Genomic DNA, 16,698 nt, shown 5'->3' on the forward strand with positions numbered 1-16,698 from the left:
CACTGGACCACCAAAGAAGTCCCCCAAAAGTAATATTCTTATTCCCTTTCTCCTGCTTAGTGATTCGGTTGCTCCTCATTGCTACAGAGCAAGGAAAGATTCCTGAGAATATCATTCTAACCTTCTAGTTGTATCTTCTACTCCTTATAAATACCCGCAGCTCATGGGAAACTCTTCATTCCTCATCCATAGTTTTTGGCTTATAATTTTTCCCATATTCTCTGCCTGTTTAAATTCTGCCCCATTCTTTAAGGTCTTTTATCAACTACTATGTCCTCCAAGAACTTTTCCTGTTTCTCATAATTAAATTGAAGTAGCATATTGTTAATCTTATATGGTGGAATCAATCATATCATGCCTTGTTTTAAATTTACCTACTTAATAAATTATAAATTCATGATGATTAGAGATTATGTATGGCTGATACACGTTATATGACAAATCAAAGGACTTTAATCAGCAATTACTTAATGAGTTCATGAATGAATGGTAGATGCTGAATTAAAATCTAGTTACTTGATTTAAAGAGAGAAAATTGAGAGTTATAAAGAATGAATAGCATTTTCATTAATATTTCTTATGAATGTAGATGCAAACATCTTCAAGAAAACATGAGCACACTAAATCCAGCCACATATAAAAATGATTATACATCATCAATTAGGATTTATCCCAGGAATGCAAGTTGGTTCAGCATCTGAAAATCAAGTAATGTAATATATCATATAAGTAGAATAAAGGACAAAAGCCATATGATCATCTAAATATATGCAGGAAAGATATTTGAAAAAAATACGACACCCTTTCATGATAAAAATGATCAATAAATTAGGAATAGAAGGGTACATTCTCAACCTGATAAAGGACATATATAAAAAACTATAGCTAACATCATACTAACTGGCAAAAGAATCAATGCTTCCCTGAAGATCAGGAATAAAATAGATGTTCACTCTCACAACTTCTATTCAACATTGTAGTGGAGGTTCTAGCCAGGGCAGTTAGGAAAGAAAAGGAAATAAAAAGTATCCAGGTTGGAAAGGAAGAAAAACTATTTGCAGATGACACGCATTCAGTGGATAAGGGATCGACTAAAATGAGTAAGGTATCCACTAAAGTGGAGAAGATATCCTCTAAAAAGCTATAATTAGCCCCAATAAACAGTTCAGCAAGGTTGCTGCTATAGAATGTCAACATATAAAAATGAATTGTAGGGCTTCCCTGGTGGCGCAGTGGTTGAGAGTCCGCCTGCCGATGCAGGGGACACGGGTTCGTGCCCCGGTCTGGGAAGATCCCACATGCCGCGGAGCGGCTGGGACCGTGAGCCATGGCCGCTGAGCCTGCACGTCCGGAGCCTGTGCTTCGCAACGGGAGAGGCCACAACAGTGAAAGGCCCGCGTACCGCACACACACACACACAAAAATTGTATTTCCATACATTAGCAGTGAACATCCTGAAAATGAAACTAAGAAAAGAATTCCTCATCCAATAGGACCGAAAGAATAAATGCTTATGAACAAATTTAACAAAGGAAGTGAAAGACTTGTACACTTAAAACTACAAAACCTTGTTGAAAGGAGTTAAAGAAGATCTAAGTGAAAGGAAAGATATCCCATGTTTGTAGATTGGAAGACTAAATATTAAGATGGCAGTATTCCTCAAATTGATCTATATAGATGCAACACAGTCCCCGTCAAAATCCCAACTGGCTTTTTTGCAGAAATTGACAATCTGATCCTAAGGTTCATATGGAAATTTATATGCAAATCATGTATCAGATATGGGATATATATAAAGAACTCTTACAACTCAATTTTAAAAAGACAAATAACTTAATTAAAAGCTGGCAAAGTAATTGAATAGATATTTCTCCAAAGAAGACATATAAAAGCAATCAATAAGCACGTTAAAGTGTGCTCAACATTATTAGTCATTAGGGAAATGCAAACCAAGAGTATAATGTGATACCACTTCACATCCTTAAAATAGAAAAGGTAATAATGAGTGTTGGCAGGATGTGGAGAAATTGGAATCCTCATACATTGCAAGTGAGCATGTTAAATATTACAGCTGCTTTGGAAAACAATTTGGCAGTTCCTTAATAAGTTAAACATAGAGTTATCATATGACTCAGCCATTTTACTTCTAGGTGTGCATACCAAGTGAGATGAAATCATATGTCCAGAGAAAAGTAGTACTCAAATGTTCATAGCAGCTTTACTCGTAATAGCCAAAAAATGAAAAGAATTCAAATATCTATCAACTGATGAATGGATAAATAAAATGTGGTATATCCATACAATAGAATATTATTCAGCAATTAAAGGAATGAAGTTTTGACATTTGCAGCAACATGGTTGAACTTTGAAAACATCATGCTAAGTGAAAGAAGCCCGTCATGAAAGACCATATACTTTATGGTTCCTTTATATGAAATGTCCAGAATAGGCAAATATATAGATACAGCTTAGCTATTATAAGTCATAAATCTATTTGTTATGGATTAGCTATTGCCTAGGGCTTAGAGGGAAGTAGGGAGAGTGTCTACTAATGGGGTGCAATTACTTTGGCAGGAATGAAATTGCTCTAAAATTAAATTGTAGTGACACTTGTACAACCCTGTAAATACCAAAAATTGTTGAATTTTGTACTTTAGGTGGATGACTGTATTACCGTGCAATTATTATATTTTGATAAAGCTCTTTATAAAGATACAGTGAAATTCTGAGTGCAATTGATATACATTATTCTTTCAATATCTGAAAAGGGTAAAGCAAACATTACTTTTCCATTACAACTTATTTTATCATTTTGAAAATGCCTGTTGTCCCTATAAAAGCTTGAAACAGCAACTTATTGTATTTAAAATTTAGCCATAAGTTTTCCTAGTTTCAAATAGTATATTCATAAAAATTCAGTGTACATAGAAGAGAAATAATATTTACTTTTTTTCTATACCAAAAGAAATGTTATATGGAATATGCCAAATACATGTGGTTCCTTGGCATGGGATGGAAAGAAAATATTCTATGAGCACTTTTTTAAAACAAAATTTCTTATTTTATTTTTTCTAAGTTCTCTGTAACATAATTGTTACATGGACTGCTTTTATGTATGACATGTAAATATTGGAATTGACAGAATCTCTAGGGCAATGTTCTTAGAATTCAGTGATATCTGAGATCACACTTAGCACTACTTACCAAATTATTCATTATATTCTGCTTAGAGTAAGAGTTACAGTGAATGTTGTAAATGTTGGTTGACAAATATGAGGTTATGTGGTTTGGCAGTCAGAAATCTGTCAGATGGTTTTGCTTAGATCTACTTTCCTTTAAAAAAAACCCAAAAAAACCTGTATTCCACTTCTTCAAATTACCAAACACTTTCCAATCCTTCTCTTTCTTTACCCTCCATGGCACACTTAAAGCTTCCTCTTTTTTGACAGAGTTCTTCCTTACCATCCCGTCATCATACTCTTGCTTTTACCTTCCCTGATTCTTCCTCCCAGTCTCCTGTACTGGCTTCTCTTCCTTTGACTTTCCCTTGGATGGTGGTGGTTCTCAGAGTTCCCTCCTTAAATGCAATTCTTTTCATTTATGTGTCTTCTTTGGAAATCTCTTTTATTGCTACAACTTCAAAAGCAATCTGCAGAGTGGGTGATAAACCACAAATATACATCTTTACCCCTTACTTTTTTTACTGAGTTTCAAATTTTTAGCTGAAGAGTTGGAATTTCTGCCTATTTCTCTTCAACATGTCTTGTTCAAGATGTCCCAAACCTCAAAATGTGTTCTTCCCTCTGTATCCCATTTCCTGTTAATAGCACTGCCATTAGCTCCCTTCTCAATCAAGCCAGAAGTCTGAGCTATTTATCTAGTGGCAAAGTCCTGTTGGATTCTCCCTCTAGAATCTCTTGAATATGAGTTCTCTCCCTCATCGTAAAGCTTACTTCAGGCTCTCATCATTCATCACTGGACTCTTTATTGTCTATCTACATTAAACACAAGGATTGTCTTTCTGAAATATTGATTTGCTTATGAAATGTTCTTGTTTAATTTAAACCTCTTCATAGACACCTTAAATCATTTCAGAAAAAAAGCCAAAGTTCTTGGGAAAGCTCTCATATGGATTCAGGATTCAGCATGTGGCTGACTAGCTAAGCTTATCTTCATCAGTTTCCCAACCGTGCTGGTACACTTTCCATTGTTCAACTATGCTGTATTTTCAGATGCATTCACCCATGCTATTTTTGGCTTTTATTTTTGTTTTTGTTGTTTTTTATTAGTCTAAAGCTAACTGTATTCCACTTGCAGCAGTAATTAGTTCAGGACTCCAGGCCTAAGTCAATGAGCACATTTTCCTGGCTAGAGGAATCATTCAAAAGAGTTAACATGCGACTCAGTTCAGGATATTAGGAGAAAAGGGAAGATTTGCTGGGTGCTCCTGGGAAAAAGTTATCCTCCTCTTAGAAGAGAACCACTGGAAGAGACACCCTCTCTTCCACTAGATGTCCCAGTCAAAGATCTAGCCTAGGACTGCTATAACCATTTTGCTTCTATCAGGGAAGTCAGCCTTAAGTATGACATCAAAGCACAGAGGAGAGATAGGTGAGCAGATCTCAGAGAAGCCGAGCAAGAGACATTGCCTTAAAACAACCCTAAAATCCTTGCCACTTCTGGACTGCCAGATATGCAAGCTATTAAATTTCTGGTTTATGTCAGTTTGGATCAGTTTTTCTATTGCAGACCAAAGCCTCCAAACTAATAAATAAACTTTTTTTAAAAAGTTCAAGGGGAGATGGACAGAAGCATATTAGGTATGCAGAACATGAATGAAATGAATTCCCATTAAGACTGCCTTTTCCTGTGAATAGCCTTGTCCCTATTAGGCTTACTTGTTTGCACCTACATAGGCAATGTATGCTTTGTATTTGTGAAGATACTACTTGCAAATCTGATTGTGACTTATGGTCTTGAAAAACTATTATTACAAAAGAGCTAAATGCATGCATCCTTGTTAACATAAATGTCAATGCTAAATTTAAATTGATGAATAAATATTGGGCACATCGAAGGGCAGGGTTTTTTGATCAGTAAAAAAACAAAACACCAAATTTTTTAATTATTAAAATTTGAGGGGGAGCCTAGCCCAAAAATAAATGAAAAATATTCCTATTGTTCATATAGAATTCTTAAATACTTTACTGAGAACCTTTTACATATAATTATTTTGAAGCTAACCTCTCAAGGTTCTTACTTACTTCTAAGGAGAATTGTGAAACATGGAGGTTTTGTAAATAAAATATTTAACACAAGCCCCACAAATTTAATATCACTCCATGTGTTCTTCTATGTTCCAGGGTTATTTTTCTCCACTTAAAAAAGAAAAATGGCAAACATCTTTCAATTTCTACTCTTTTTGTTGTCAGGAGGCTATTTGGAAGTAGAGCACAAAGAAGTTCTTTATTATGAAAGGAAATGGCTGAAAATAAGAGTAAATGCTTAAATTAAGGACTAAATGAAGATTCCTAATTTTTAAGAATTTGGATCAGTCCTGGGCTCCATAAGTGCCTTGATTGTTGGCATAACTTTAGATGTAAGAGGATCAGTAGGAAAGTTTTGGTCCTTCACTTTTGCAGAGCTTGCTGCTTTACTGTGTGCTATTCTCTTTTTCTTTTTGTCTTCCTTATCTAGAAGTGATTATCAGTTTATTTGGTGATTAGAGTATAGCTGTTCTAGTTTCCTTTCTCTTCTGAATCCACATTCGGTTTTATTAAGATGCCCTGCACTAAGATAGCAACACAGGATGCAGCAGACCCTAATTTTGCACATATGGTTTCATTTTGTTGGATTAAATCTGATGGTAACTCTTTCACCACATTATATGTTTGCTTCTCATGTAACCAATTCATGTCAGAATTCTGAGCTCTCTAGGGGAATTGGTAGATTATGATTTGTACCACTGTGCCTTCAGTGGCTAACTGTTAAGCCTCTAATGAAGATATTATTTCAGAAAAGTCTGAATCTGGTAACTTTTTTTTAAGAACATTCCAAGAAGACACAAGCATATAGTTATTTCATGATACAGCTTGTAGGCAAGAATGACTTGTCAGTAAACGGCGGGAAAAAAGAATGAATAGAGCAATAGAGGAATTTAAGAAAGGCATTGTCAACCATTCTTTAATTGTGGGGTTTAAAATTTATTTCCTTGAATTTACAATTAGCATATAATTTTTCCTTTGCTTTCTGTTGATACACTTAAACATATATGTGTGTGTGTATATATATATATGCATCTAAAAAAACTAAAAACTAAAAGCTCAGGTTCACTTTTCAGTAATCATCTATGCTTATGACTTTTATAATTGTTCCCTGTATTCACTGATCTTTGCTAGCTCTGTTCCTTAAAAAGGACAGCTAACTCCCAGGCATCTGTGGCTGGATTCTCCTCACAATGGCTCATTTCCTTTTAAATGTATTAACAAGTAGCTTCCAGTGTACCTAATTGTAGCTTTGTTGACTTTCCACCTCTCTCTGCTTATTGAACTAAAGAAAAGTACATTAAAGCTTATATAAATGGACAAGTTTTCTGGTTTGGGGACGGTTTAAAAGAAAGCAGACCTTTCATTAATGTGAAAGGGAGTAGACTAGTCCTAACATTGAGTAAACTGAATGGATAAGTGCAGGGAGGCACAATAGGGAAACTGGACACTTCCCAAAGCCACCCAAGTTTGCCCTTTGCCATTTTACTGTATTATTTTAGGTTTGAACTTAATTTCCAGAATGTCAAATATACCGATATTCACATGTAAGTACAAAAACGTATCCTGAAGCCAAATAGAAAAAAAAAGTGCTTGCCACCCTCCATTGGTTCAAATAATTAATGTGAAAATTAGCTATAAATTTTTAAATGTAGTTATTTCATATTTTAAAATATCATCCATGCACGTGTTTTTTTTTAAAGTCTCTAGTAGGATAATTCCCTAATTGATGTAGAATGGAAACTAAAACACTTACATCTTTACTTATTTCCAATTTAAATTGCATTTGGGGGAAAAAAAAAGGATATAGAGTTTTGCTTTAGTTGGCCTTGTTTTACTGCCATGGGAGTTTACTTTCATCTCAGTTCCCATAGATATGTGTGAGAAATTCTTTAGGGCCTGAAACAAGAGTATCTTCAGGGTTATATGATCTGACCTAATCAACCATGAGTGCTCTCATACTCTTTTTAAAAAATCCCTTTTAAAAGCTATTTAATGAAGGCCTTTCTCAGTCATCTTCTCCTTCTTCCCCTGATTAGACGTTGATGAGTGCAGCATCATTCCTGGGATATGTGAAACTGGCGAATGTTCCAACACCGTGGGAAGCTATTTTTGCATTTGTCCACGTGGATATGTAACCTCAACAGATGGCTCTCGGTGCATCGGTAAGCCTTGTAGTTTTGAAGGCACAATACACTGTTTCTTTCTAATGACAGAACAGCCCAAACAGGTACGGAGATGGCAACGATTATAAAATGACTGGGAAAATGCTGGAAGAGTTGTTTAAAATAAACGGTACCACTATTGAGGGACTGATCGACCAGGTGCTCTTTGCAAAAACTTCAGTTTCAGAAGCCATCTGAGTTTGCTTTATGTTGTCAAAGCCATTTCTGAAATGAAGAAAGATTTCCTCAAGACATTGCTCTTGCCAAGTGTTACAGACACAAAGGCATGAGAAAGATTTTTAAAAATCTACTTTGGGAGACAAAATGTAGTAATTAAGGGTTCTTTCATTGCTATGAATCATGAATGTAGTCAGTGTCTTATTTACTTAGCATGTGTTTATTCTAGTGAAAATAGTTATTACAAAAAAGAAATCAATACCTTTAATTTTGTTTTAAGCATATTTTAATTAAAGGCATATATATTTTCATGTTCTCTTTTGTTTAGAAAGATAAAACAGTCATGTGTAGGTCATCTATTTTTGAACAAGCCTTCAACTTTAAGAGCACTAAAGATTCCTATAGTACAGGAATTAGGGAAATAAAACCAGCACCCAAAGACAGGAGTTGCTTGGTTTGCTGGAGGATGACCGTCTGGGCAATGACTGTCTCCCATCCCCACTGGGAGGGTGTGTGAGCAACTAACTTCCAGGGACTTTGTAAATCCAAAGGATGTCCAAGTGAACTGGGTTGAAGAGAGGAAATAACAGAGGGTTCAGGATGTAAGCTAGAAGTCCTAGGCCACCAGTAAAAAGTCTTGAATTCACTGGATAAAATGTGTTGATATGCCAAGCACTATGCTATGGCCGTGCAACAGCAAACATGAGAAATGGAGATCCTGCCTTCAGAATACTATGGTGTCATCGTAAATAGTAATAGCAAAGTAGCAATAGCAGTCAAAGAAGAAGCTATGGTAGTGGTAGTAAAATTGACAGCTGCCATTTATGAAATACATACCACGTGTAAGGCACTGGACATCTGTATCACCTCATTATCACATAGTGGTGGGGCCTTGGGTAAGCTACTGACCTGTCTGTACTTCAGTTTCTTCTAGTAAGTGTTCAATAAAATATTTCTTATTACTTCTATTATTATCATTAGGGGAAGGAGGAGGTATAGGAGAATGAGGATGTACTCCTTAAAATAGCCCTGTGTGATAGGCATAATTATTCTGATTTATAGATGAAGGAATTGAGGTTTAGAGAGGTAAAGTGACTTACATGATGTTTCAGGGCTGACAAATGGAGCCACGATTTGAATCCAGGTCTCCCTGCACCTGTGTTACTATGGTTCTACACTGTCTCCTTATCTGCTTTAAGGTGACAGAGACCCTGTGCCTAGATATCAAGGTCTCCAGCATGAGTGGTTTCTCTACCACCACGCTGACAGTCTGCTTTGAAAAGTACAATGTCCATTTGGAGCCTCCCTTTCCCGTTGGAGTATTATGAGATTTGAATAACAATTATTTGTTCTTCACGAATGAATCAGAGTTCTATCTTACACTAGGTAAAACATTATAGAGGCGTTAAGTCTATAAAACTGAGCAAATTAACTGTTTTTAGGGTCAGTGTTACCAGTTGGCTCACTGCATAGTAAGTCTGATTCATTTAACATAGTTTAACAGAATTGAAAATTAGTAGAACTACCTATACTTGGCTTAATTTTCTTAAACTGTATAGGAAAAGAATGTGCATACACATACACACATATGTGCAGTCATCAGCTTGAAATAGGCATGAACTCAGCTCTGTTGGGAAAATGTCAGTTTGCTAGTCATCGTTGAACATCACTGGCTGGATGCCATAGACCCTGACTTCAGGAAACTTATATTCTAGAAATGGCTAGAAGAAATGTGGCTGGAGACATAAGTGAGATTATCACCATGAAGTTCTGAAAATGCCAAATAAGATGTATATATTTTATTTGGTAGATAATGTGGAGTAATTGAAGGCCTTTGGGAATGAACTGTACAACTAGACCAACTAGTAAGAAGGCAGAATTTGCCTTAACAAATGTTAGTGTTTTATATCAGATTTCTAAGTTGTTTCTTTCTCTCTCATTTCTTAAATTTCTAAGTCTTTCTTTAGTCAACACATGCTCTTTTTTTTTTTTTTTTTGTGGTACACGGGCCTCTCACTGCTGCGGCCTCTCCCGTTGCGGAGCACAGGCTCCGGACGCGCAGGCCCAGCGGCCATGGCTCACGGGCCCAGCCGCTCCGCGGCATGTGGGATCCTCCTGGACCGGGGCACGAACCCGCGTCCCCTGCATCGGCAGGCAGACTCTCAACCACTGCGCCACCAGGGAAGCCCAATGCATTGTTTTTTGCATTGAAAAGGAAGCATATTCTTCATCATATTCAGATAATCATGATCAAGATCCCCAGTGATTTTCTGAGGTTGTTTTCTTCAATGTCAGATATTTGGTTTACCATTAAATCATGGTAAACTCTATCTCTTGCTTCTTTATATAAAGTTCTCAGCCTTTACTGGACTTTCAAAGCCCTTTAGAGCCTGACCCAGCCTGTATTCAGGACTCATCTCTAACCACTTATTACCTCACACTCATGTTTCTCTTATTGCAGTACATGAGCACACTGCCCACAGTACTTCCTCTGCCTGAAGCATCTTGATTTCCCCCTTCTATGCTTGTTAAAACCCAACTCATCCTTTAAGTACCCACTTAGATATAACATTTCTTTATAGCCATCCCTGTTTAACCCACATTTTCTTGTCAGGCAAAGTCAATCCGCCCTTCCCATAATATTTTTTATTTCCTTCATTTCTGGGTTTATCACAGTGTCACAGGTGTTTGTGCTTTACTCATTGGCTAGACTCTGAGCGCCATTAGGTCCTGCCTTATGCAGCTTTCTGTCCCCTGTGCCTTATGTAGTCCCTTCCTTAGAAGTTTGGGCTCAGTAAATCTTTTCTGAATGAATAGGCAAACCAGCAAATGAATGAATGAGATGACGTTGAATGTAAGAATTTAATGTTGGTTAATAACTGCTTTGCATCATTTGGCATCCTGCTGGACATGATATGATGGCACTGAGTTACAGTCCCCAATGCTCAGAAGGTGAGAAAGCCTGCTTGAGCTCCAGAGGCCTGAGGCACAGTGAGTTCTTTGCTAACCATGAGTCCCTATTCATTTCAGTATCAATATCCTGACCCAGGAATAGAGGAAAGCCCCTAAGGAGGGGAGAATGACATTCCAAAATTGCAAAACCAATGTTAAAATTAAGTAATAAGCAGCTTAAAAATTTTTTGAATAACTATGTTTCATTTGGAATAAGTATGTGTTTTTCACATATGAAAAAAATAAATCTAGCATTTTAATATGTAAGAGATCTTTGGTTTTGATTTTTTAAAATCTGAGTCTGTATTTTCTTAGATGGAATTTATTTATGATTGAATTATATATGTCATAAATATTTCCATGCTGTTTATTTTGTAACCACATGTATGCTAACAATAATGAGTTGGATGAACTCAAAGCTTTTTCTTAAGTAAGAAACTGCATGTTATCTGCACCTTTATTTTAAGAGTGGCACATGCTGAATGCTGCCCTAATTCCTTATTCTAGTTAATCAAAACATCTTGAATCTATACAACATTATAAAGCATCAATAAACTGCCTTTTTCTTTTATGTGTAGGAAATAGCTTTATATGGCAGGAGAGTTTAGCGGGGCATTTTAATTATAAATGAGGATAGTTTTCCCATTTCATTTTATGCTAAATATAAAAATCAAATTCTTAATTTGATTTTATCTCCTGTTTTCCATCAAGTTTTAAAAAATATTCTAGAAACAGCTCTCCTTTTTTTTTAGAATTTTTTTTTTTTAATTTACTTATTTATTTATTTTTGCTGTGTTTCTGTGCGAGGACTTTCTCTAGGTGCGGCGAGCGGGGGCCACTCTTCATCGCGGTGCGCGGGCCTCTCACTATCGTGGCCTCTCTTGTTGCGGAGCACAGGCTCCAGATGCGCAGGCTCAGTAGTTGTGGCTCACGGGCCCAGTTGCTCCGCGGCATGTGGGATCCTCCCAGACCAGGGCTCGAACCCGTGTCCCCTGCATTGGCAGGCGGATTCTCAACCACTGCGCCACCAGGGAAGCCCTAGAAACAGCTCTCCTTTTTAACAAAGAGTACTAACATATGTCATTTCGAAAAAGAGTCAACCCCTACCTAATATTTTTTTTCTTAGAAGCATTTTTAATAGCACAACGTAATGACCCTTATATCATTTAGTAATTCAGTGTCATTATAATATTCATGGCATTATTAATACCTAATTTCCACGTTGCAATATAGGCAAGAAGAGTGACTGGCAGTCAACGAGTCAGTAACGATTGTCAGTAACGATTGACAAGCAGCCGTGAGCAAGTTCTGTATGCAGGTTAATGTACCAGCTACTGTTGTGCACACAGAACTAGCAGGGACCCTATTTGGGGGACTGGAAAGTGCCAGTCAGCAGCAAGTGAAGTTCAGAAAATGAAAGTAAGCATTTAGAAGTCCTTAAGGTAATGTGATGTTGCCACAGTATCCTTGTGCATTTCCTTGAGCTTTACAAAAGTTTCAGTGCACAGTATTGCCATGGAGTATTCTTGAGAAAACAAAACCTGAAAACATAATGTGAAAAGTAGTAACGTAAGAGAAAGTTTGAGGCAGTGGGTCGTTAATTGCTAAATAATTTCTTAGCCAATAAATGCTGTAAGTCCAAAAGAAAGTCCTGATTATTATAGTTAAAATTCTCAAGGAAGTGAGTACTGATAGAGACGTTGAAAGATGGATGGCAGCTAAACAAGGCATAAGACTGCACTGAGCGAAGAGAAAGGTGTCAGCAGCAGTACAGATGCTGAAAGTGAGGGGGCTTGGAGACGGTGAGGAGAGCTTGTCTGGGAAAGAGAGCTGAGTAAGAAAGTAGTTGGAGACAAAACAGGACAGATGGGTTAAGATGAAGACTCTATTGCTGAGGCTCGTTAACTGCCGTGCTAAGAAGTAGCAGGTTGATCCTGAGGATGGTGGAGCCCATCAAGAATTTTGAGCAGCACAGAGACAAAAGACAATGAGGGAAGACTGTTTAAGCGAAATGAGGAAGATCTTCTGACAGTGATACAGAGTGATGGTCAGGATATGCTGTCCTTGTGCAGCACTCTATGTGATGATGGGTGTTGATTACATGTGTGTGCATGCATTTGCAACAAGTGCTTGAAGGATAAACCAAAATTCCTAAAAATGTTTAACTAATGGAGGAAGGGAGACAGGGATGAAACAGTAAACTGTATAGTGTTCAAGTTTTAACCACAAAATCATATAAAAGGCAACTGGTGGAACAGGGGTAGTAGTTTTAATTAAGAAAGAATGTCCTAGAAAGAGAAGGTTAGACAATGAGGAATACAAACTTCACTATTTTAAAGGAAGAAGTAAACCTAGGAGCCACAGTCGTTCTCTTTCTTTCATTGTTCCTAGTTCTAGTTAGTCTTGTATGATAGAAACACAAAAGCAACATGAAAGTATTTTAGGAATAGCAATCTGCAGAATTAATCGAGTGGAACTTAGGTTGGCGCCAGACTCTCAGCAAGGCAAGTTCAGGCCTCCAGTATCAGGAGCTGATGTCTGAGACAATGGTTTCTATTTACTGAACACCTACTATCGCTAGTCTTCTGACCTGAGCTAACCTCATCAGGGTTTTCTGGCTGACCCCTTCATTTTTAATAAGCAAAGCTCATTCAACAGGAGACATATTTTTTTCAAGGTAAGCCCCACCCCCATCTTTTACCAAGTTTTCATCACATTGTATAATTAACTGTTAGTTCACTTAAATCAAGTTTAGACTAAATGTCAAGACATGAAACAAACTCTGATAAGAGTACCATTATTTTGTTTCAAGATAGATTTATATTTTAATCAGAGGAGACGGATTGCTTCCTCTTCCTCAGTGTGGCTTTAAATAAGACTTGATGTAAATCTTCTTCTGGGAGTGTAGCGAGGGTGATAGGAGAGATTATTAGAGGACTAGACATGTTTTTGTTACTTATGACATATCAATTCTACAGTTAAATATATACCAAGCATTAGAAGGATTTTTCCTAATGGTATAATAAATATGCTTCTTCTGCCTTTGCCCCTAATAATTCCCTATTTCAAGGGATGATGTGCCTAGACAACTCTTAGCTAGTTCTATAGGGTGCCCCTTTTTATTCTTCCATATGGCACATTTCCAACACAGTACTTTCTAAGCACCGTGCAATTCAGATATGCAAAGGAAAGAACCTAACTCTCAGCCACTGTCTTCCTTTTGAAATGTATTTTTGGAGAGACCTTAATTGTGAGACATCACACTACATGTGTCTGTATCTCATCCTGATATGTTTTTGATGCAAAGGATTGGAAGTAGATTGTTTACCTCCCTGATGTTATTAGAAGAGACTAATTATAGAATTTATGGGGAAAAGTTATGATTTACTTTCCAGTCTTCTCTTTCTGCCCCTCCACCCTCTCAACAATGACATGGTTTCCTCCAACACATCTTATAAGACTGAGTAGAGGTTTCCAAACTGTGTAGGACAGAAGTTAATTATGTTTATTGAATTTGAAGACCCCCTCTTTAATATCAAAAATGTGTTCAGAGCCACATGACGATAACCCAATATCTTTGAGAAAATACATAATGAAAAAAAAACTACTGGATATTTAGTAATAATTTTAAATGAATTTGTATTTTATTAGTCACAGTGGAATCTCCATCAGTGGGAACCATAGTAGTGCCTATATATTATGAGGCATTTTCATTTGCATTGCAGTGTTCAGTGTAAGTATAAATTTGTGGAGCCCTCACAGTGACATTGCAGACTCCCAAAATCTGAGACTGGTACAGATTCCTGATGAGCCCCTACTCATTTTTTTAACATATTACCTTATTTTCAGTATGGTATTGTATTTGACACATGAGTTGTTTAGAGGTATAAGGAGTTTACCTGGTTTGCAAATCTCTCATGTTGGCTTGAAAAAGTTTTGTGTTTTCTCCAGTTGTTGGATAGATATGAGGCCAAACTTGTTAATTGTACTGTTCAAATTTCCTCTTGAGCTGTTAGATTTTATCTACTGTGTCTATCAGTTACTGAAAGAGTTGTATAAATGTTCCACCTTGGTAGTGGATTTCTCAGTTTCTCCATGTGGCCCTTTAAGCTTTTGTTTTATGTATTTTGATGCTATGTTATAAGCTGATGAATGTTTAAAAGTATTATATTTTCCTGGTGAATTGAACCATTTATTGATGTATATTGATTCTCTAAAGTTTTTTTTCTTTTCTTCTTGGTCTGTTTCTAAATATTTTCTCTTGGTTCATTTTATTTCATATTATTTGGCATCACATTTTGTGAGTTGGAGAGGAAGGTTTAAATATATTCCATTTGGATATGTTTCCTCTCAATCTTTCTGCTTCCTTTTGTCTTAAATGTGCTTCTTTAAACAGCCTAAATCTAAATTTTGGGGGCATAGTCTTAAAGCCTTTGTCTTTTAAATTGAGATTTAAATTCATTTGTGTTTATTACAGTAACTGATATATTTGCTTTTATTTCTATTATCTTCTTTTTTGCTTCCCATTTATCTTGCCTTTTTGTTACTTTCTCTTTCTTGCTTTCTTTTGGATTTATTCAGGCTTCCTGCCTTCCATTCTTCCACACCCCATTCTTTTTCCTCTATTGTTTAGAAATATGTAGTTTATTTCTGTGGTTTTAGTGGTTATCCTAGCTGTATGAAGATGCATGTGTAACTTAAAGCCTAGAATTAATCTGTATTTTTACCCACATCTAAAAAATGAAAGAATATTAGAATGGTTACACTTTGATCTTGCCCTTCCAATTTAAAAAATTCTAGTCAATTGTCACTCCCCGTTTGCAACAAATTAATCATTATTATTAATGTTTGATATTTTAGTACTTGTCCATGTATCTAACAATATTTTCCCTCTTTATTCCTTCATACATTTCAAACCTTCCATTGGAATTATTTTCCTTTTTACCTAAAACACCTCTTCTAAAATTTCCTTTAGCAAGAACCTTTTGGTAGAAAATTATCTCTGTTTGTGTTTTCCTGAAAATGAACTTAATTTCCCTTTGGTTTCTTGGGGTACAGAATTTTAGGTTGACAGTTATTTTATCACAGCATACAGAAGATACTATTCTATTGTGTTCTAGCATCCACTGGTGCTATTAAGAAGTCGGTGATTGATTTAAATATCATTCCTTAGCCAATAATCTGTCTTTTCTTCCTAGCTGTTTTTAAGATCTTCACCTTTTCTTTGTTGTTCTGCAGTTTCACAGTGATATGGATAGCTGTGGATTTATTTTTATTTTTCCTACTTTGGATTTATTGGACTTCCTAGATCTGAGGTTGTCCTGCAACATCATTAGAAAGTTGTAAACTAGTATCTGTTGACTATTGCCTCCCCACAACTGTCTGCGTATGACACTTTCTAGTACTCTTATTAGATGCAAATTACCTTTTCACCCTCACCTGCATACTTCTTAACCTCTTCTCAACATTTTCCATCTCTTTGACTCTCTGAACAACACTAAAATAATATATTCAGCTATATCCTCCTGCTCAGTAATTCTCTTTTCATCTATGTGCAATACACTGCTTAATATAGTCACTAAGCATTTTATTTCAGTTATGATCATTTCATTTATAGAAGTTTCATTGAAGTCTTTTACATCTTTTCTTTCATTGTTTATGGGCTTGTTTTTACTATTCTCATTTTTAGATTTTTAATTGCCTTAAACAGATTAAAGATTATTTCACTATTAATTAATATTTAATGAATCATCATTAATCAAAAACAATGATTTTCAGAATTGGTTTGACCATTCCAGTATCTGAAACCTGCTGTTTATTCAGCTAGTTTTTGTTCATTGAGCCTTGTTTCTCTGTGCGTTATTTACTTACTTATTTAGCTACTTTACTGTTAGCTACTCCTTTTTTTCCTAGAACTTTATCTATGGGAATTCTTTGAGACCTATGTCAGTATTAAGTCCTCAATTGTATTGGTTTTTGCGAGTTACTTGGAATATCCCTACCTGGAGACCTCTTTAATGTTATATTCTTCCTTTGAAGTTTTTCAGAACACAAACTTAATGTTTTGACATCAAAGCTGTCTATGTAAGAAAGAGCTTTTGGTTTCATATTTTTACGAAGAATCTTTTTTTTCCTTCACC

The 16,698-nt window shown here is 36.1% G+C and overlaps 1 protein-coding gene across 1 annotated transcript in view; it reads left to right on the forward strand.

The window, feature by feature from the left end:
* Window positions 1–16,698, forward strand: part of FBN2 (fibrillin 2) — a gene marked incomplete at both ends in the record, with an annotated part of 228,924 nt that overhangs the window by 103,299 nt on the left and 108,927 nt on the right. Inside the window, one exon of the mRNA XM_079704022.1 lies at window positions 7,304–7,429. Coding sequence (XP_079560148.1) covers window positions 7,304–7,429 — 126 coding nt within the window. The remainder of the gene's footprint in view (window positions 1–7,303; window positions 7,430–16,698) is intronic.

Source organism: Hyperoodon ampullatus (assembly GCF_949752795.1).
Source record: "Hyperoodon ampullatus genome assembly, chromosome: 4".
NCBI lineage: Eukaryota > Metazoa > Chordata > Mammalia > Artiodactyla > Ziphiidae > Hyperoodon > Hyperoodon ampullatus.